The 19,660-nt window shown below is 52.2% G+C and overlaps 2 protein-coding genes and 1 non-coding gene across 5 annotated transcripts in view; 1 reads left to right on the forward strand and 2 right to left on the reverse strand.

The window, feature by feature from the left end:
- Positions 1-872: 872 nt before the first annotated feature.
- On the reverse strand, positions 873-945 carry TRNAR-UCG. Its single transcript has one exon. It is a non-coding gene; the product is annotated as a tRNA-Arg (tRNA).
- A 212-nt stretch (positions 946-1,157) lies between these two features.
- POLG (DNA polymerase gamma, catalytic subunit) lies at positions 1,158-19,259 on the forward strand. Of its 2 annotated transcripts, none has more exons than XM_025391539.1 (23): positions 1,158-1,334; positions 2,101-2,888; positions 5,681-5,873; positions 6,804-6,971; positions 7,090-7,236; positions 7,386-7,465; positions 8,575-8,757; positions 8,861-9,012; positions 9,187-9,313; positions 10,237-10,473; positions 11,442-11,562; positions 11,770-11,856; positions 12,164-12,271; positions 12,696-12,856; positions 13,578-13,631; positions 13,736-13,853; positions 14,355-14,490; positions 14,607-14,853; positions 16,257-16,379; positions 16,508-16,676; positions 16,865-17,073; positions 18,058-18,218; positions 18,761-19,259. In XM_025391539.1, the coding sequence occupies exons 2-23, from the start codon at positions 2,260-2,262 to the stop codon at positions 18,835-18,837; spliced, it is 3,687 nt and encodes a 1,228-aa protein (XP_025247324.1). In that variant the 5' UTR covers positions 1,158-1,334; positions 2,101-2,259; the 3' UTR covers positions 18,838-19,259. The 2 variants fall into 2 exon arrangements, with proteins under 2 accessions (XP_025247324.1, XP_025247323.1); XM_025391538.1 differs by having other exon boundaries at positions 1,172-1,346.
- FANCI (FA complementation group I) overlaps positions 18,463-19,660 on the reverse strand; it is an 82,641-nt gene continuing 81,443 nt past the window's right edge. The window contains exon 38 of one of the 2 annotated variants that reach the window (XM_025391535.1): positions 18,463-19,191. In XM_025391535.1, the coding sequence (XP_025247320.1) occupies positions 19,129-19,191 (63 nt within the window). In that variant the 3' untranslated portion in view covers positions 18,463-19,128. The remainder of the gene's footprint in view (positions 19,192-19,660) is intronic. The other variant, XM_025391536.1, reaches the window with a different exon arrangement.

Genomic DNA, 19,660 nt, shown 5'->3' on the forward strand with positions numbered 1-19,660 from the left:
CTCCAGGTGGCGGGAGCAGGTGAGGGTCGGCATCAGCCCGCAGGGCCGGCGGAGGACTGTTTCCCTGCACCCCACTGCTGAAAAACGCCAAGGTCAATTTCTCAAGTCCGTTCACGGTGTCTTGGGATCCACGCTGGACGGTGGCGGCCGACTTTCAGCTTGACCTGAATTTTATTCCTAATCAGCTGTGTGATCTCGGTTGGTCCTAAACGTCTCCGAGCCTCCCTTTCATCTGTGCAGCTGGGCCTCCAGACCCCAACCCTCAGGCGGTGGTTAATCAAGTAGACCTTATTCTGCGTGCACTTTACCACAGTTCACCAATCACCGAGCGCTGCGAGTTGTTGAAGCACCTGGAGCAACAGAAGACGGATGCGGAGACCGGAAACAGCCGGGGAGGGGGACAAGGTCCAGCCGCGCTGTGGGCTGAAGGCTAGCATCTGCCAGCACATTCAGGTTCAACGGAAGGCAACGTTTTTACCCATCAGAATTGCTCAGGACGAGGAGACGAGGAGGCAGGGGCATGGGCGAGGAAGAGAGCCTCGCTTGCGGCTGCGAGCCCAAACTCTTGGAAACCATCAACTGAGTATAAATTGAGATTTCTGTATAGGATGCCCCGCCCTCTCCACTTTCCTCCACCTGCGACGGGGTGTGAGACCCGGCACATTTTAGAAATGTGCCTCCGCTGAGACAGGCAGGCGGGCAATCTCGCAGGGACTTGTGGGCGTGGTGGGTTGGAGTGGTTACTTCCGCTGATCTTAGCGTTCCACACATCTTTGAATTGCGGTGAGAATCGGTGGCAACTACATTCAGGTCGTCTCAATACTTCGTTCCTGAAGGGGAATAAACTAAAAGTTAGTCATCACACCATCCTACGACCGCGGCAGGACTCGAACCTGCAATCTTCTGATCCGAAGTCAGACGCCTTATCCATTAGGCCACGCGGCCACCTGGTTGTTGCTTTTACTTGAGCAACTCATAAAAATGTTACCCCCGCCCACCGGCTAGCTCGGGACCAACCCACCTGCTCCTTGAGAGGGGGAGGTTGGCCTGTAGTTCGCAGTGTTCCGCAGGGAGAGCCCACCCAGAAGTCCCCTTTCTCCCCCCGCGGGCGGATCGCACCATTGGCGGCCCTCCTATTGGTCGCGCTGGGAGTCTCCCGCTTGCCTCTCGGGTAGCAGCGGGACCTAGTCGGGTGCAGACGGGAAGTTGCTGCTGCCAGCGAAGCGGACCGGCCGGGTGGAGGCCACACGCCATCCCGAGGCTGCGTAGGCCGCGCATAGGGGGACGCTGCGCCGTGGGCCTGGGGTCGGGAGAACCGCAGACCAGGAAGCACCGTGCGGACCGAGGTTGGCGGCGGGGAGGCTGGGTCGCTGAGCGGCAGCGCGGCCCCTCCCTCTCCAGTCAGGGAGCGAGGCCCGGAGCAGGGCGGCGGCTCGTCCCAGGGCGCACCGCGGCGCCTCTGCCGGGCGCAGGCGGGCGGCGGGGCGGACGGGGGTGGCCGCCCACGCCCGCTGCAGGACGCCCTCGGCCGGCTGGGCCGTGGTCAGGGTGTGGGTGGAGGTCCCACGGGACGGCGGCCCACCCTACGGGTTCGAATCCGGGTTCTGGCACTTCTCGACGCTAGGCTCTCGGGCCGCGCCGGTCGCGGTAATGGCAGCCACCATTTGCCGAGCGCTTGCCAAGAGCAGGGCCGCAAGACGTAGGCGCCCTGTGTGCTCCGGACAGCGGCCCTGTGTGACAGGCAGAATCCATAACCCCATTTTACAGAATAGGATATCAGGGCCTAAGGAGCGTTGCCCAAGGTCACACAGCTCGAGAGAGCCAGAAGCGGGGTTCAAAGCCGCGTCGCTCTACTCCAGATACTGCTCTCTTACTCGCTGCCTTCGGCTTCCCCACGTGGGTCCACTGACGAAGCTGCGTGGACCCCGGTTCCCCCAGGAGGGGTATTGACGTTTCCCAAGTTTTGAGGCTTAACAGAAAATGCAACTGAGGCGCCTGGCACAGTGCTGGGGACGCAGTAAATGCTCAAGGAATGGTGACTATGAATACAGCTTTTACATATATGGTAAAATAACGCTTTATATCATCTGTCTCCTTTAGGATTTGGGGTGGAAGGCAGGCATGGTCAAACCCATTTCACTGACAGGAGAGCAGAGACAGGACGTGTCTCTCTCCACGTCTTCCAGCCAATAAAAGCAGCCAAGCTGGAGTCCAAAGCTAGGTGTTCTGACTCCCAGCGTGGGGGTCCCTGCACCAACCATGAGCCGCCTGCTCTGGAGGAAGTTGGCCGGCGCCACCGTCGTGCCAGGGCCGGTTCCAGCTCCGGGGCGCTGGGTCTCCAGCTCCGTCCCCGCGTCCGACCCCAGCGACGGGCGGCGGCGGCAGCAGCAGCAGCTGCAGCAGCCGCAAGTGCCATCCTCGGAGGGCGGGCAGCTGCGGCACAACCCGTTGCACATCCAGATGCTCTCGAAAGGGCTGCACGAGCAAATCTTCGGGCAAGGAGGGGAGATACCCGGCGAGGCCGCGGTGCGCCGCAGCGTCGAACACCTGCAGAAGCACGGGCTCTGGGGGCAGCCAGCAGCGCCCTTGCCCGACGTGGAGCTGCGCCTGCCGCCCCTCTACGGGGACAACCTGGACCAGCACTTCCGCCTCCTGGCCCAGAAGCAGAGCCTGCCCTACCTGGAGGCGGCCAACTCGCTGTTGCAGGCCCAGCTGCCCCCGCAGCCCACGGGTTGGGCTTGGGCGGAGGGCTGGACCCGGTACGGCCCCGAGGGGGAGGCCGTACCCGTGGCCATCCCCGAGGAGCGGGCCCTGGTGTTCGACGTGGAGGTCTGCTTGGCAGAGGGAACTTGCCCCACATTGGCGGTGGCCATATCCCCCTCGGCCTGGTAAGTAGGGGCAGGGTTGGGGACATAAGTAGGCATGGGGGCCCAGCTTAATAATTTGTTTCAGTGAACATTTACTGAGGTCCTGTTATGTGCTGGGTGCTCACGTAGGGAGCACTGATGTGGTGAATTAGGACTAGACCCCTGTTTATGTGGGACTCACTTTCTGGTGGGAAGATCACAGGCAGTAAGCAAATACCCAAGTAAATGTCAGGCAGTAAAGGCCATGCGGAGAATCACAGTAGAGCGCTGTACATGAGACCTGTGGGAGGCCACTTAAGATCACCATGATTTGGTGCCTTTACCCCCTCCCCTAATAGCGTCATGAGAAGTTAGTCTGAAAAGTCATTTGAATAGTGTTTCTTTTTGGGGAGCTATTAATTATTTTGGGCAGTAGAAAGCTCCCTTTTGTGGGACTGTCCCAGGCAGTATCGGACATTAGCATCCCTGGCCTTTCCCATAAACGCCAGACCAACACCCCCCTCCCCACTGTCCCAGCCACCAACATTTCCACATGCCCCCTTGAGGCGGCATCTGGTTTACCACCCCTAGTTGAGAAACATTGCTTCCTGCCCCCAGCCTTCCAAGCAGGCATTTTGGTCCCAAACAAGTATATCCAATCTCTCTTTTCTTTTAAAATAACTTTCTAAGTGCTACCCAAGTTTCTTTTTCAAACAATGATGGCAGTACTGTTTCTCCCCTTTTTTTATTCTTCATTCCAGGATTAAAATACTATTTACAACCTTAATGCTTTCAGGCATGGCCAGCAAAAAAGTTGGCAGTTTCTTTATTCCTATTGGAAGCTACATCTTTGTAAAGAAAGCTGCGAAATGTTAAATATGCAGTTGAAAATGGTGAAAACATGGCTAAATAGATAAGGTAGGCATTAATGGCTGAAAAGAGCAAAACTAGATGATTCTGCATTGATTGAATTCCAGTTACAATGAGAATCACACTACTTAGAATATGTAACTCGATGGTCAAAGTAAAGGGGAATACCGGCCATCATTTGGAAAGATAAAGTAGGCTTTGGTGGCTGAAAGAAAATTAGGAAATCAGTGACAAGAAAGATTTGTTTTTTGATCTGTTGGTCATTTTTGGCCAAGTTACCTCAAGTCCCCTTTTCTCTTCCTCCTTTCTCTCCTTTTACCTCTCCTTTCCCTCCCTGTCCTTCCCGCTCTGCCCTCATTCTCATTCCATTCTTGCCAGTGGTACTCAGGGCATTGGCCTGATGGCAGAAGTCATTGTTAAGGCCTGGGCTCATGCTGGGACCTTCCTCCTGGGAGTCTGACTGGTGGGGTGGAGGTGGGTGCCACATGGTGCCCTAATAGCGGTCCACTTTGAACCTGGGCATGCCCCTCCCCCTTAACTGAGTAACATTAGGTACCTTACCATCCCACAGTTTACAATGGGAGGAGAAGCCTTCGTCAGCTATGAGCCTCCCACAGGGCAGCTTCTTCCCAAAGGCTGTTTGTAAGGGTAAGGGCTTTGGCCATCAGGCTAGAGGGACATCACTCCGGCTATCAACATTTATCTGAGAGTCACAGTAAAACTAGTATTAATGGCATGGATCCCTACTCATCATAAATTTGGCTTTCTTCTTTTTAATCACTAGTGTATAATGAGATGGCTTCATGCAGAGCTGCATCTTGACACCAGTGTGGCGTTTTATTGTAACCAAAGTCCCTGTTATCACCATGGCCTCAACTATTTGGCATTCTTTAGCCTTTTTGTCTGTGTTGTTGTAAGGGCTTTGACATGCTGAATTAAAAGGTGGGGGAGATTTCTTTCAGTCCCTTGGCTTATTTTCACCATTTGGAGTATGAGTTAGATTTTGTCAGGTTTAAAACTAGGACCCTCTTGCTTTCTCTTTGAAATAAATTAGTTTTATATGTGTTGAATCTGTTGAGGCAGATACTCACTCTTCCATTCCATAAAGGTTGCAAGGAGCTCCTTCTCTGCAGTGTTGTCCACACATGGCCTCGTCACTCACTTTGATGCTGAGTGGGCCTTGACTGTTGAGAACAATCTGTGGCTTGCAGCAGGCATTTCCTCAGTGGCCATTCCCCTACACCTAGCCTTGTGGATCTTGAGCAAACTGCAGCCTTTTACTGAATTAGTGTCAGGCCCCCAACAGGCCGCACTCATCCCTTATCCTCCCACCCCCACCTTATCACATGCGCATACATTTTCTCATTCTGGCACTTTCCCTAGTCTCTCACTGAGGGTGAGATTCTCCAAGGTGTGTGATTTGTTCTTTGTCCCCCAGAATCTTTTCAGCCATGAGATGATTCATCCTGTACATGTGTGCAGTATTTGTCTTTTTTTTTTTTTTTTTTTACCAGTTAAATTTTTAAAAACTCCACTTTTGGTTCTGTTACTGTCTATCTCCTTTACTAGCACTTTGAACAGTAGCTGGTTTGTGCCTATAGACACAAGGGGTTGATAATGTTCATAAAACCTCAGAGCTAGATGTAGACTTAGTGAACACTAGGTCTAGCAAACACCTTGATGGCCCAGGCTGTAATATAATACCTACGTGTAGGTCTAATAGCCCAGTAGTTCCATTTTTATGTGCAGAAGTTTAAAGAAGCTTTTGTAGCTCTTGCCCACCAGCACACACACCCACCCTGCTACACCTGACCTGTAGCTGAGTTAGGAGCACCCTTTGGTCTCACTTGTGTCCCCAGCTGCCAGTACGCCATCTGGCATGTAGTGGTAGGTGTGCAGTGGGTGTTGTGGAGTGGAAGTTTAATGTCTCCATGGTGAACCTGCCTGCCTCTCGCCTCCCTCAGGTATTCCTGGTGCAGCCGGCGGCTGGTGGAAGAGCGTTACTCTTGGACCAGCCAGCTGTCGCCGGCTGACCTCATCCCCCTGGAGGTCCCTGCTGGTGCCAGCCCCACCCAGAGAGATTGGAAGGAGCAGTTAGTGGTGGGGCACAATGTTTCCTTTGACCGAGCTCATATCAGGGAGCAGTACCTGATCCAGGTAAGGTTCCTGGGGCCAGCTACAGGTTCTGGCATGGGATGGGCCAGGAGCCCGAATCTCAGTGGTTAGGGAAGGCACTGCTTGCTTGGCAAGTGTCTCTATTGCCTTTGCTGAAGCCACAAGGCCCATCTGTTGACCAGCTGTGCCTCTGGTCCCTGTGCCTAGCTGTTTATGTCCCCGGGAAAGCCTGGTATAGGACCTAAGTTGTCACAAAGTAATAATGGCTTTTATCTCTGTGGCATTTTAGAGTTTAGCATGGATCTTAAAGGTTTTGAGCCACAGCCTGGGCTCATTTCCTGCCTTAACCACTGATGACTATTATGAGGTCCTTAACATCTCTAAGTCTTAGTTTCCTTTTTTTTATAAAAAGGCAGAGATAACATAAATCTCATAGGATTAATAGGAGGGTTGGAACAATGCCTGCATGTCAAACACTCAGTACTCTGCCTGGTGTATAGTAGTGGCAATTCTTAATTTTATGAAGTGTTTTTTCATTGTATCTTCACAGCAGCCCTAGGAGACAAGCCGGGCAGGGGAGAGCAACCTTAGCCTATAGCTGAGGGTGCTGAGGCTCAGACAGCCTTGTTGACATGCCCAGGGCCACAGAGCTTATGAGTGGCAGGGTTGGGGCCAGACTAGATAGCCCTGAAGGCTTTGTTTTGGCCACTCTGTATCTACGTTGCTCAGAGCTACTACTGGAAGCTGGGAAGGACTTGCACGTTGGGTTTGAGGCAGGCCCCTTAAAGGTGATGGGGCAAGCGTGAACAAACATGAGGATTCTGTATTTTGTGCTGGAGGCTGTGTGCTGGGAGGGGAGGCTGTTTGAGGAGCTGAGGTGGGGCTGGAGGTCCACACCACTAAGCAGTGGTGGGCTGGCCCCACAGTTGCAGCCTCCCTCCTTCCCTTCCCTTTCCTCCTCCTCCTCCTCAGGGTTCCCGCATGCGTTTCCTGGACACCATGAGCATGCACATGGCCATCTCAGGGCTAAGTAGCTTCCAGCGCAGTCTGTGGATAGCAGCCAAGCAGGGCAAGCACAAGGTCCAGGGCCCCACAAAGCAAGGCCAGAAGTCCCAGAGGAAAGCCAGAAGAGGCCCAGCGGTGAGAGCACACTGCCAGTGGGCAGGAGCATAGTAGTATAGTGCTTGGGACCCCCCTCACCAGCCCGTCTGACCCGAGGCCAAGCTGATCTGCCGTGTCCCTTGCTCTGGTTCCCCAGATCTCATCCTGGGACTGGCTGGACATCAGCAGTGTCAACAGTCTGGCAGAGGTGCACAGACTTTATGTAGGGGGGCCTCCCTTAGAGAAGGAGCCTCGAGAACTGTTCGTGAAGGGTACCATGAAGGACATTCGTGAGAACTTCCAGGTATGGTGCTAGAGGGGGCTCTCGGGAGATGGGCTGTGACACACCCCTAGCTGCGCTTGGGGAGATACAACTGCCAGGCCTGACCCTGAGACCTGGTGGTGGTAATGGGATGGCTGCCCACCTTGCGCCTTCCTGTCGTGTTGTGCCAGGACCTGATGCAGTACTGTGCCCAGGACGTGTGGGCCACCCATGAGGTTTTCCAGCAGCAGCTACCGCTCTTCTTGGAGAGGTAAGGGGGAGCCCATGTGGGAAGCTTTGGGGGTCAGTGTGTTCCTGGTACCCGGGCCTGCTGTAATCAGGTGGCACTGGTTCTATCTCAGGTTGGGGACCTTAGCTTTTCCAGGCTGAAAGAATGGAGCCCTTCTGTCCAGTGGTGTCCATCTGGGCCCTGGACTCTGGATTTCTACAGAGGCCCTGGAGGGGAGGGCCATGGAGTTGTGCTTGTGTTTCATGTGCATGGTGCTGGTTTACTATGCACCTTCTCTGAACTAGATCCTTAACCAAGGGCTTCATGCACATCATGCTTGTGTTTATTAATGAGTCCGTCTTATGAAGTGACCCTTGTGTAGCTGAAAATTCAGGTATATTTGTACCAAAGATACTGAAAGAAGAAAGAAGGGAAGAAAATTTGGCTAGAACTTTTGACCCAAAGCTTAACTACTAATAGCTTACTGTTGGCTAGAAGCTTTACTGATAACATAATACATATTTTGTATGTTATATGTATTATATGCTATATTCTTAAAGTAAGCGAGAGAAAAGAAAATGTATTAAAATCATGAGAAAATGTGTTTACTATTCATTAGGTGGAAGTGGATCATCATAAAGATCTCTGTCCTTCACGTTGAGTAGGCTGAGGAGGAGGGGGGTGGGGCTTGCTGTCTCGGGTGGCTAAGGCAGAAGAAAATAAGTGTGTAAGTGAACTTGCGCGATCCAGACCTGTGTTGTTTAAAGGTCAACTGTATTTTACCACCCAAGTTGTGAGGTTCAGGCATGATGTTTTTCATGTATGGGATTATTAGCACAGTGCCTGGCACACAGTCATTACTCCATGTGTGGCAGCCGTTTTCACTTTTGCCATCTATATTTCCCACATTACCCCTGAGGATGGGATGATATTGTTCCCATTTTATAGATGAAAGAACTGAGACTCCAAGAGATGGGGTTACTTACCCAGGGATGAGTAACAGTGAGCTGGGATTTAATGCCTTGTCTATTTGACTTTTGAGCTGTGCCATGTCGGTGGCTCGGTTGAGGCTTGCTAAACCAGCTCAGGGATTGGGCCAAAGTCTTGCCTCCTGTGGTCATTTATGGCAGCTCCTGGTGTTTGCCTCCAAGGTGTCCCCACCCAGTGACTCTGGCTGGCATGCTGGAGATGGGTGTCTCCTACCTGCCTGTCAACCAGAACTGGGAGCGTTACCTGGCAGAGGCACAGGGCACTTATGAGGAGCTCCAGCGGGAGATGAAGAAGTCGTTGATGGACCTGGCCAACGACGCCTGCCAGCTGCTCTCAGGAGAGAGGTAGCCAGGCCTTGGGTGGGCAGGATCTAGGCAGGGGTCTGGCAAGTGGGTGGCCTAGCCTTCGGCTTAGCCTTAGCCCTGCCCTAGTGGACTGACTCTGTAGGTACAAAGAAGACCCCTGGCTCTGGGACCTGGAGTGGGACCTGCAAGAATTTAAGCAGAAGAAAGCTAAGAAGGTGAAGAAGGAGCCAGCCACAGCCAGCAAGTTGCCCATCGAGGGGGCTAGGGCCCCTGGTGATCCCATGGATCAGGAAGGTGGGGAGCATGGGCAGGAGGTAGAGGTAGGGTAGGGGTTGTTGCTGGGAAGGTCCTGTGATTGAAGGGGTCCTTGGAAAGGGTTGCTCCAGCCTTCTGGAGATGAGCGGGTGGGAGCAGGTCTTACTGAGAGTTCCTTCTCCTGCTCCTGATTATCTTCCCCCACCCTCACAGACCTCGGCCCCTGCAGTGAGGAGGAGGAGTTTCAACAAGATGTCATGGCCCGTGCCTGCTTGCAGAAGCTGAAGGGGACCACAGAGCTCCTGCCCAAGCGGCCCCAGCACCTTCCTGGACACCCTGGGTGAGCCCAGCCCACCCCCAGCAGTGTATCTAGAGTCCACCCTTGCGCCATTCTCAGGACAGACCTGGTCTGGGTTCTGGCACAGAGGCATCATGCGCATGTGTACTTACTGACCTGCTGCCATTCATTCACACTGTCTTCCAGTCCTGTTCTCATTTGCTCACTCTGGACTGGCTTACTGGACTCATTCAGCACTGTTCTGAGCACCTGCTGTGCACTGGCCCGTGGCAGCCACTGGGTGTACAGACTGGAGCATAGCTCCTCCTTTCCAGTAGTTCCTTTTTTCTAGGAGAAGCCAGGCATGTAGACCAGCTAGTGCAGCTAGTGTCCATAGGTAGTTCTGACTCTGCCTGGGGAAATAAATCAAGAAGCCTTTCTTGAGAAGGTGCCCTTTCCTTTGAGCCTCATAGGGTGGCAGAGATGAGAAAAAGGGCATCCAGGGTGAGCAGCAGGGTGCCAACTTTGCACTTGCATGACCCTGAGAGCAAGTGTCCTGAGTGCCTTCCTAGCTTCACCCTGGGCTCAACTCTGGTGAACAGCCTGCAAGAGAGCACCCAGAAGGACTGGTGTTTCTCTAGAGGAGTGGGGAGGGCAGATGAGCTCCCTCCTCTGGTCAGTTACACTGAATGAAATGGAGCTTGGGAAGGAGCCCTGCCCTGGGCCAGGGTATGCTTTTGTGTCCTGGCTTCTGACTAGTGCAGTGGGACTGACTTAGTGTCTTTGCTTTTGAAATATTCTTCTAGAGGATTCCATGGGGGTCCTGGCTAAAGCATCCCAAAGGAGGGGATGGTGGCTGTAGGCCGGGGTCACCAGAAAGCCCCAGGGCTTTGGAGGGTGGGTGGGGCACGTTGTGGGAGAGAGAACCTTCCCCCCAACAGCTGCCCTTACCATTGTGACACTGCTGTCTTCCTGGTGGGACGTAGATGGTACCGGAAGCTCTGTCCCCGGCTAGACGACCCCGCATGGACCCCAGGCCCCAGCCTTCTCAGCCTGCAGATGCGGGTCACACCTAAACTCATGGCACTGACCTGGGATGGCTTCCCTCTGCACTACTCAGAGCGTCATGGCTGGGGCTACCTGGTGCCTGGGCGGCGGGACAACCTGGCCAAGCTCCCGACAGGTACCACCCTGGAATCAGCTGGGGTGGTCTGCCCCTACAGGTAAGGCTCAGGCCCAGGGGAGGAAGGGGCTGGAGCCTAGGAACCCCTTCCCCTGGCTGGTCAGCTCAGGCTAGTGGAAAGAGTTTGGGTTCAAGAGTCTGGGTTCAGAAGAAGGGAAAACAAAAAAGGAAAAAATTTTAAAACACACACACACACACACAAAAAGGCGTCTGGGTTCATGTTTTTTTTTCCATGGCTACCCTTACCCTCTGGATCTCAGAGGCCCTGGGAGAGAGTACGTTGAGATGTTCAGAGTGGGGAGGACTAAAGGCCTTCCTCTTGGGCCTGGCAGCACAGCTGCCTTCACAGGAACATGCAGAGGGCTGTTACAAGTAGCAGGGAGATGGGCTTTTTAAAAAATGTATATATAATTCGAGTGATAATTATGGGCCAAGCAGTGCTTCCCTCATTTGTTCCCCAAGGAGCCCCATGAGCTAGAATGATTATCCCCATGTTGTAGTTGACAAAGGCCCGGTTGACTTGTTTAAGATCACAGAACCTGAGCTTTAGACAAGCAGGTGTTGGGGAGAAACTTACAGTGGCCCAGAATTAAGAGTCCTGGCTTTTCAGGGCAGCCTGAGTCTCTTGCAGGGCCTTGGGACAAAAGGGGTAAGACTGGCCTTGTTCCTTTGAGCCCAATGGTAGGTGAGCTGGCAGGAGCCAGCCTGCAGCTGGGCCCTGGGTCCTGTCCTCTTGCTGTGCGCTCAGAACTTCTCGAGGCGGCAGTTCTGTAGTGTAAGAGGAACTTGGATTTGAGTGAGACAAGGCCTCGAACCCCAGCCTGCTGCCAGGGTGCTGTCATTTTTAGTTTGTCAATCCCTATCTAAAACCTGGGGAAAGTGCTGTCTGGTTCTGCCTCAGAGCTGATTCTGAGGACTAAACAGAGAATTGTGGAAGGCACCAGCAAGCTGCCTGGCCCACAGTGGGCATATGGTAATCAGAGGCTGCTGCTGCTGTTCTCTGCCCAGAGCCATCGAGTCCCTGTACAGGAAGCACTGTCTCGAACAGGGGAAGCAGCAGCTAACGCCTCAGGAGGCCGGCCTGGCTGAGGAGTTCCTGCTCACTGACAATAGTGCCATATGGCAAACGGTGAGGGCAGGCTCTGAACCTGAGCTTTGGGGAGGGGAGGTCTCTGTATTCCACCCAGGGAAGGAGCAGCCTTTTTGGGTGGGAGGCTGGCACTGGTGGCTCACCCCAGACTGACCTGCGGTGTCTGAGTACCATGCAGGGAGGGGCTGGTGGATTGGGACCTACCCAGTCCCCTGCTTCACTCTCTTGGTCCTTGGACCACTCCAGGTAGAAGAACTGGATTACTTAGAAGTGGAGGCTGAGGCCAAGATGGAGAACTTGCGAGCTGCAGTGCCAGGTCAACCGCTAGCTCTGGTGAGCAGTGTGCCTGCTCAGGGGTTCTCTGGGTGGGTGCTGGGTGGAAAGGGCTTCCTCTTGCCCATGTAGTTCTTCCCAGCCAGAGTTCCCTAGGTCTTAGGGGGGTTGGAGATGCCACCCTGTCCTTGGGAGGCCCCACACATGTTGGAGGACAAGGAGAAAGCCTGAGTGAGACCTCATGGCCATCTTGTCATTTCCCAGCTGATGACGACAGTTTCAGGCCCTTTTCCCACTCCCTACCCCCTGGCCCTTGCTGAATGCAGGTGCTGGAGCAGGGCCTGATCTAGGTGTGTGGCCCCCACAGACTGCCCCTGGCGGCCCCAAGGACAGCCAGCCCAACTATCACCATGGCAACGGACCTTACAACGATGTGGACATCCCTGGCTGCTGGTTTTTCAAGCTGCCTCACAAGGTGTGTCCTGGGTCATGGCCTGTCCTGTGGTGTGTCCTCACTCTGCTCAAGGCCCACAGCAGGCCTTCAGAGTGACACACCTGAGACTGTCCTTTTTGTGGGAATGACTAGTAGTGGGACAGAGTGTGATTTCAGGCACATACTGTCATGTCTCAGCTTTTGTTTTTCTAATGAAAGTTGGGTGGCAGGGGGTACATCTGATACGTGATAGATTCTGCCGATTTGTCACTATGTGGGGAGCCAGGTTTGCTTGTGTCTGTGTGTCCTAGGGGGCGTGTGTGTGCATGTGTGATGCAATCAGGGATTTGCCTCAGACTGCTGAGGTTCTGAGCTCAGTGTTGGGAGAAGTGCAGGTGCTCACATTGGTTCCCCACCCAGGGGTCTGCCACCTGCCTCCAGCTCCTGCTTTCTTTGCTCTGTCCAGGATGGTAATAGCTGTAATGTGGGAAGCCCCTTTGCCAAGGACTTCCTGCCCAAGATGGAGGATGGCACCCTGCAGGCTGGCCCAGGAGGTGCCAGTGGGCCCCGTGCTCTGGAAATCAACAAAATGATTTCTTTCTGGAGGAACGCCCATAAACGTATCAGGTGGGCCACCATGGGAGGAGTCCTGGGACGCCTTTCCCCCCTCTTCCCACCCAGGGACCTCTGACTAACCTTGGATTCCCAGAGGGCCAGCCTAGCTGTGGTCCAGAGGCCTAGCTACTTTTGGTCCTGGTGCCATGGACCTTGGGCAAGTCTCCCCTCTAGCTTCAGTTTCCCTGTTAACGTAAAAAGAATGGTGCTGTAGGACCATGAGAGCCCCTCGTAGCTCCCAACAGAACCTCTTGGTGTAACTGCCGGAGCCATGGGATATGGCTGAGGACCATGGAGAGCTGGTGGCCTATAAGCCCTGTTGGGGGCTGGGAGCTGGGTCTTGTAGTCTGGAATGGCAAATGTATTCATCTTGAAGGCCATTTCCAAGGTGATTGTGGCCACCAGCACTCTCTGGTGAGCAGAGTGGGTTTTGGGATGATGAAGTCTGCCTGTGTGTAGGAAGAGGTAGTGGTGGAAGGAGTGCCTCATGGATGCCCCCCAGAGAGGAGGAGGAGCTCACTCAGAGGCCTGGCCGGTTCCCAGATGGCTTATGCTCTTGACTGGTGTATCACAGCGCCCCAGGCCTTGGCTGAGCCAGGGCTCATGTTGAGTCCAGTTAGTGAGGCTGGGTAGGAGTATAGCAGTCCAGGAGGTGGGCAGGTGAGGGCCATGGTGGGATGCGGGATAGATTCTGCTTCCCATGGCTGTGCTGAGCCTCACTTTGTCCCCACAGCTCCCAGATGGTGGTGTGGCTGCCCAGGTCAGCTCTGCCCCGTGCTGTGATCAGGTATGGTCTGCTGAGTGGTTGTAGGGATAGGAGAACTGAGGTGAGGTGGTAGGTCCTAGGGCCAAAGCAACTAAGACCCATTTCCTTCCCCTGCACCCCACCAGGCACCCCGACTATGATGAGGAAGGCCTCTATGGGGCCATCCTGCCCCAAGTGGTGACTGCCGGCACCATCACTCGCCGGGCTGTGGAGCCCACGTGGCTCACTGCCAGCAATGCCCGGGTATGTGTCGTCTGCACCTCTGGCCCCTGCTCTTCCTCTCCCAAGTCTGTAGAAACTCAGCTCTGAGGGCCTTTAGGTATTTAGCGAGGAGCATGAAAAGGATCCTATGATCTGGGTCAGGCAGGACTCTAGTTCACTGCCTGACCCAGATCTTGGAGTGGATGGAAGACAGGAAAATCTGGCTTCATGATTCCTGTCCACTCCTTCAGTACATGTGTTTTGGGCACCTGCTCCTGGCCAATGACAGGCGTAATAGCTACAGCTCTCATGGAATTTAGATGGGACCATGTAGGTGAGGGGTCTGGCATAGCGCTAGGCATAGAGTAGATTCTTTACCTGTCATCCCAATTGCTGATAGGTGGCTGTCTATAGAACTGTGGAGTTTCACCAGTGCTGTCTGGCATTCTCTAAAGCCATTCCCTTAGGAAAGGCTCTCAGTCAACTCTGGCTCCAGGAATAGGGTAGGAGGAGTCTCATTTGGGTATCTCACTCTTCCCACAGCCTGACCGAGTAGGCAGTGAGTTGAAAGCCATGGTGCAGGCCCCACCTGGCTACACCCTTGTGGGTGCTGATGTGGACTCTCAAGAGCTGTGGATTGCAGCTGTGCTTGGAGACGCCCACTTTGCCGGCATGCATGGTGAGCAGGAGCCGGGGTTGGGGCAGCCCAGCCCCTCAGGTAGCATATTGACAGTTCTGATGAACATTGGGCAGAATGTTCCTGAGTTTCTTTTCTCACTCCTGCTTATCTTCCAGGCTGCACAGCCTTTGGATGGATGACACTGCAGGGCAGGAAGAGCAGGGGCACTGATCTACACAGTAAGACAGCCACTACCGTGGGCATCAGCCGTGAGCATGCCAAAGTCTTCAACTACGGCCGCATCTATGGGGCTGGGCAGCCTTTTGCTGAGCGCTTACTAATGCAATTTAACCACCGGCTCACGCAGCAGGAGGCAGCTGAGAAGGCCCAGCAGATGTACGCCGTCACCAAGGGCCTCCGCTGGTGAGGGTCCCTCTCCCATCCACTTTAACACCCAGGACCTGAGGCCTGCTTTACTGTCCTTTAGTATTCCCATCTGTTCTATCTCGTGCCCATTACTTGAACTCTCACCTAGCCGCTCTCCTTCTACAACTGTGTAACCTAGTTCCAGGATGATTTGTCCTGTTGTGATACTTGCTTGCTTTATAGTCAGCCTTAAACAGTTTTTCCTCATGGGAGTAAAGCATATACTTACTGTCACCAAGTGGTAGCCTCTTGACAATTCTGATTATGCCGCATAATCAATAATACAGGGGTTGCAAACTCAGATGCCTACAGGGAATGAAAGCAAATGGAGTGGGTGGAAGACAGGAGTTGACAGGAGGGCGCTGTGGCAAACTGGAGCATGTAGGCTGATGTTGATACAGGAGAAAGCATTACCAGGCCTCCAGGTTACTTAGCCTAGCTCTCCAATTTGTTTCCTTTCATAGTACTGCATACTGTGTGCTCAGGGCCTTAGCAGACTCTGGAGGGTTCCAAAAGTGTGAGGGAAGAGAGGTACAACTTCCTGAGGTACAATACATTGTCCACATTTAATTAGCTGGCTCATTGTGGAAACTTTCTTATGAACAACTAAAACTTAAGTATGTGATAAATGATATAGTGGTTGATGACTGTAAATGCAGGAAAGGGGAGCTGGGTATCATCCAGTGGATAAAGTGAGGTTGGGTAAGGCTCATACTGTGAGCAGCGTGTGCTGGTAGAGGCAAGAAAGGTGGTGGGGCTTTAGTTGTGGACACCTTCGAAAGTGTCACAGGAGTTTGGACTGCGGGCGCAGGTGGTAGGGAAGCCGTTTATACAAGTGAGTGATGGGTCTCTGGAGCCTTCAGGCAACAAGCCTTGTGAAATCTGCAGGTTAGATGGAAGCTGAGTTGTCTAGGGTTGTGGCAGTTGAAAAGGGTAAGCCAGGCCTGGCTGTTGTGTTTTCTGCTTCAACAAATGCCCCCTCCCCTTCAGGGTAGCCTATTCTTACCCCATCCCCCCAAATCTAGAGTGATGGTCCTTGCTACCTCCTGAATATAAGGCCCGTGTTGGTCATTGGGCAATTCAGTATCTAAAGAAACAGGACAGTAGGAATAGTGGTTGCTTGTGTGCTGGAGTCTTTGTCCTTTATTGGGCTACCATGGGGTGTCCCAGGCTTTGGAGCTACAAAAGCCTGGGCTGCATCTCTTTCTAGCTCCGTGATCCTAGGCAAGGCACTTAGCCTCTCTAAGCCTGTTTCTTCCTCTGAATAAAAGCCTTTAGGGGACTGGCATGATGCCAGTGTTTTTGAAAGTTGAAGTGATGTGAGCATTCCACGCCAAGGCACTAGGTGTGACACAGGAAGCACTCCTGTGGAATGATGGTGATAACAACGCTGCCCCCAGGTATCGGCTGTCGGATGAGGGCGAGTGGCTGGTGAGGGAGTTGCACCTCCCAGTGGACAGGACTGAGGGTGGCTGGATTTCCCTGCAGGATCTGCGCAAGGTCCAGAGAGAAGCTGCAAGGAAGTAAGAACCTTCTTTGTGTTAAGGATGGAGGGAGGGGTCTGGGCTTGCCCCAGAAGAGCTTGGATGCTTTGTTTTTCAGCTTTGAGATGCTGACAGACAGAGTCTGCCCTCTGTTTCTGGTCCCTTAGGTCACACTGGAAGAAGTGGGAGGTGATTGCTGAACGGGCATGGAAGGGGGGCACAGAGTCAGAAATGTTCAATAAGCTTGAGAGCATTGCTACGTCTGACATACCACGTACCCCGGTGCTGGGCTGCCGCATCAGCCGAGCCCTGGAGCCCTCGGCTGTCCAGGGAGAGGTATCTTGCTACCTTTGGAGCATAGGTAGAGGGGCCCCCGGGGAGGGCAGGGCAGGGCACAGGCTCCCTGTGGATCTTACCGATGTTGGTAGGTAGGGCCAGAGTGAAGCTTCTCTTGGGGCTTCTACCCTAGAGTTAATTGGTATGTAGCATAGCCCCTCTCACCTGTGCCCACCTTCCCTCCCCAGTTTATGACCAGCCGTGTGAATTGGGTGGTACAGAGCTCTGCTGTTGACTACTTACACCTCATGCTTGTGGCCATGAAGTGGCTGTTTGAAGAGTTTGCCATAGATGGGCGCTTCTGCATCAGCATCCATGACGAAGTTCGCTACCTGGTGCGGGAGGAGGACCGCTACCGTGCTGCCCTGGCCCTGCAGATCACCAACCTCTTGACCAGGTATGCGGGGCCCATGGCCTCTAGCCTGGCCATGTGCTCCTATGTGGGGCTTTGGGTGAGCGCTTCTTGGGCCAGACTGGGCAGTTTTGAGTTTTCATCCCCCTAGAAGTGAATGTTTCACCTTCTTTCTTCTAATTTTTAAAAAGTTATAGAAGTCCTAAAAAGACTAGCCTGAATTTTTAAAAAAAGAGTTCTTGGGTTTGAAAATGTCAAATACCAAGACTGATCATTGAGGAAGCTGTGAGGTTAGGGGAATTATTCCAAAGGGTGGTACTCACACTTTTCTATTTTGAAAATCAAATGACAGAAGCCTTTTCTCATTTCATAGAAAATTGAGATGTTTTTCTTTCTCCCATAAATGTTTCCTTTCTTAAGTGCCAAAAGTTTGTTACTTGACTGCTAACAGAAAACATTGTTAATGGGGACACTCAAATGTGATTTTTAAAAATATCTTATATATTTTATATATTGAGTTGTATTTTCTTGTAGTAAAATTCCTAGTTCTTATGGATGAATTAAATGATATTACCGTTCCATGTTGATCTGCCACTCAGAACCAGTTTGGGAACCATGATCTATCCTGATTATTGGGTAAATAAGAGATGTTTACAATATTCAACATTGTTTCCGTTGCCCTCTTAATCATCTCCGGGGGGTTATGCTTAACAAAGCTAAAAGTCCTCATTTATGCTTCAAACTCTGGCCCAATTGGAAGTGATTTCGTATATCAATAAAATGTACCAAACTGGAAGAAAAAAAGTGTGTTGAGTCCATAATTGCATTTCAGTATCTCAGTGGGAGGTTAGGCTGCTGGATGGAAGACAGTGCTGGACCTTCACCTTTCTTGACTTAGCTAAGTGAACAGATGGGGTGTTGGACCAGGGGAAGCCCTGCTCTGAGGGGTGTGGGGTCATTGTTCCAGGAGTGATGCGTCTGTGTTCACAGGAGGGGCATGACTGTGAGGGGAGATTGGGTCTCTTTCAGGTGCATGTTTGCCTACAAGCTGGGTCTGAATGACTTGCCCCAGTCAGTCGCCTTTTTCAGTGCAGTTGATATTGACCGGTGCCTCAGGAAGGAAGTGACCATGGATTGTAAAACCCCTTCCAACCCAACTGGGATGGAAAGGAGATACGGGATTCCCCAGGGTGAGCACAACGCATTTGTTCCTCGTTACAAATAGGATCTGAGGTGGACTAGCAAGTGGGTTTTGGAGAACAGGAAGCTTGGGGCCCCAGAGATCACCCTCTTGATTCATGCTATATTCTAGGCTAATTTCAGTTTAGAAGGTGCCCTGTATCCACAGTGAATGTGACATGATATTTCAAAAATGAAGACAGCAGAGCTTCAAATATTCTACCTGTACCTGTCCCCTACTTCCAACCACAGCAGAAATGTTTAAAGAGGATTTATTCTATAGAGTGCATTCTTAGATGACAGAAAGACAAACTGTGCTTTAAATACCAAACAAATCAGAAAGCTTATTTTCTATTTAAAATGTATCTAAGACAGACTTATTTTATATAAAAAGAAAACAGACCCTCCTAACATATAACATTACCATTCGTGACAGTTGTTCTCAACCTTTCACTCTCCTTTTTGACCTTAGCATTAAGCTCCTTTGCTCACTTCTGAGCTCTCAGTTACAGTTATTGAGGTGGCATCCTAACCAATTTGCACTATTTTTCAGGTGAAGCGCTGGATATTTACCAGATAATTGAACTCACCAAAGGCTCCTTGGAAAAACGAAGCCAGCCTGGACCATAGCACTGCCTGGAGGCTCTGTATTTGCTCCCATGGAGCTTCGTCGGGGTGGTGCAGGCTCCCAAACTCAGGCTTTCAGCTGTGCTTTTTGCAAAAGGGCTTGCCTAAGGCCAGCCATTTTTCAGTAGCAGGACCTGCCAAGAAGATTCCTTCTAACTGAAGGTGCAGTTGAATTCAGTGGGTTCAGAACTAAGATGCCAACATCGGTGTGGGCTGTAGGACAAGGGGCATTGTTGCTTGTTGGGTAAAAACGAAGCAGAAGCCCCAAAGTTCACATTAACTCAGGCATTTCATTTATTTTTTCCTTTTCTTCTTGGCTGGTTCTTTGTTCTGTTCACCATGCTCTGATGCAGTGCCCTAGAAGGGAAAAGAAGTAATGCTCTAACGTGATAAACCTGCTCCAAAGCAGTGGAAATAAAAAGAAGAAGAAAAAAAAAACTATCTTCTCATCAAAGCCTGTGTTACTCATGCTTTCCCCCCTTTCCCACTCACAGGAGGTAATTATGTTGAAGAAGAGGAAGGAGTCCTCCAAAGTGTAGAGTAAGGTAGTGCCACCTCCTTCTCTTAGGACTTTTGCTATACTGAGGAAACTCATGGGACAAAATGATAGAGAAGCTATTGGCATCAAAATGCTACATGACTCTCCTGAGTGCAGCTGCCAAGTGGGTAAAGGGAATGGATGGGGCCAGGTACATTACACCCTGGAGTGTGATCATCTGAAGAATGCATTTTCAAAATTCTTGAGAAGTCAGAAATCCAGGGGATTTGTATGTAAACTTCCAATTTTGAAATGGGAGTGGCCTACTGATTTGCTACCTTTCAGACG

The sequence above is a fragment of the Theropithecus gelada genome, chromosome 7b, assembly GCF_003255815.1.
Source record: "Theropithecus gelada isolate Dixy chromosome 7b, Tgel_1.0, whole genome shotgun sequence".
Lineage (NCBI taxonomy): Eukaryota > Metazoa > Chordata > Mammalia > Primates > Cercopithecidae > Theropithecus > Theropithecus gelada.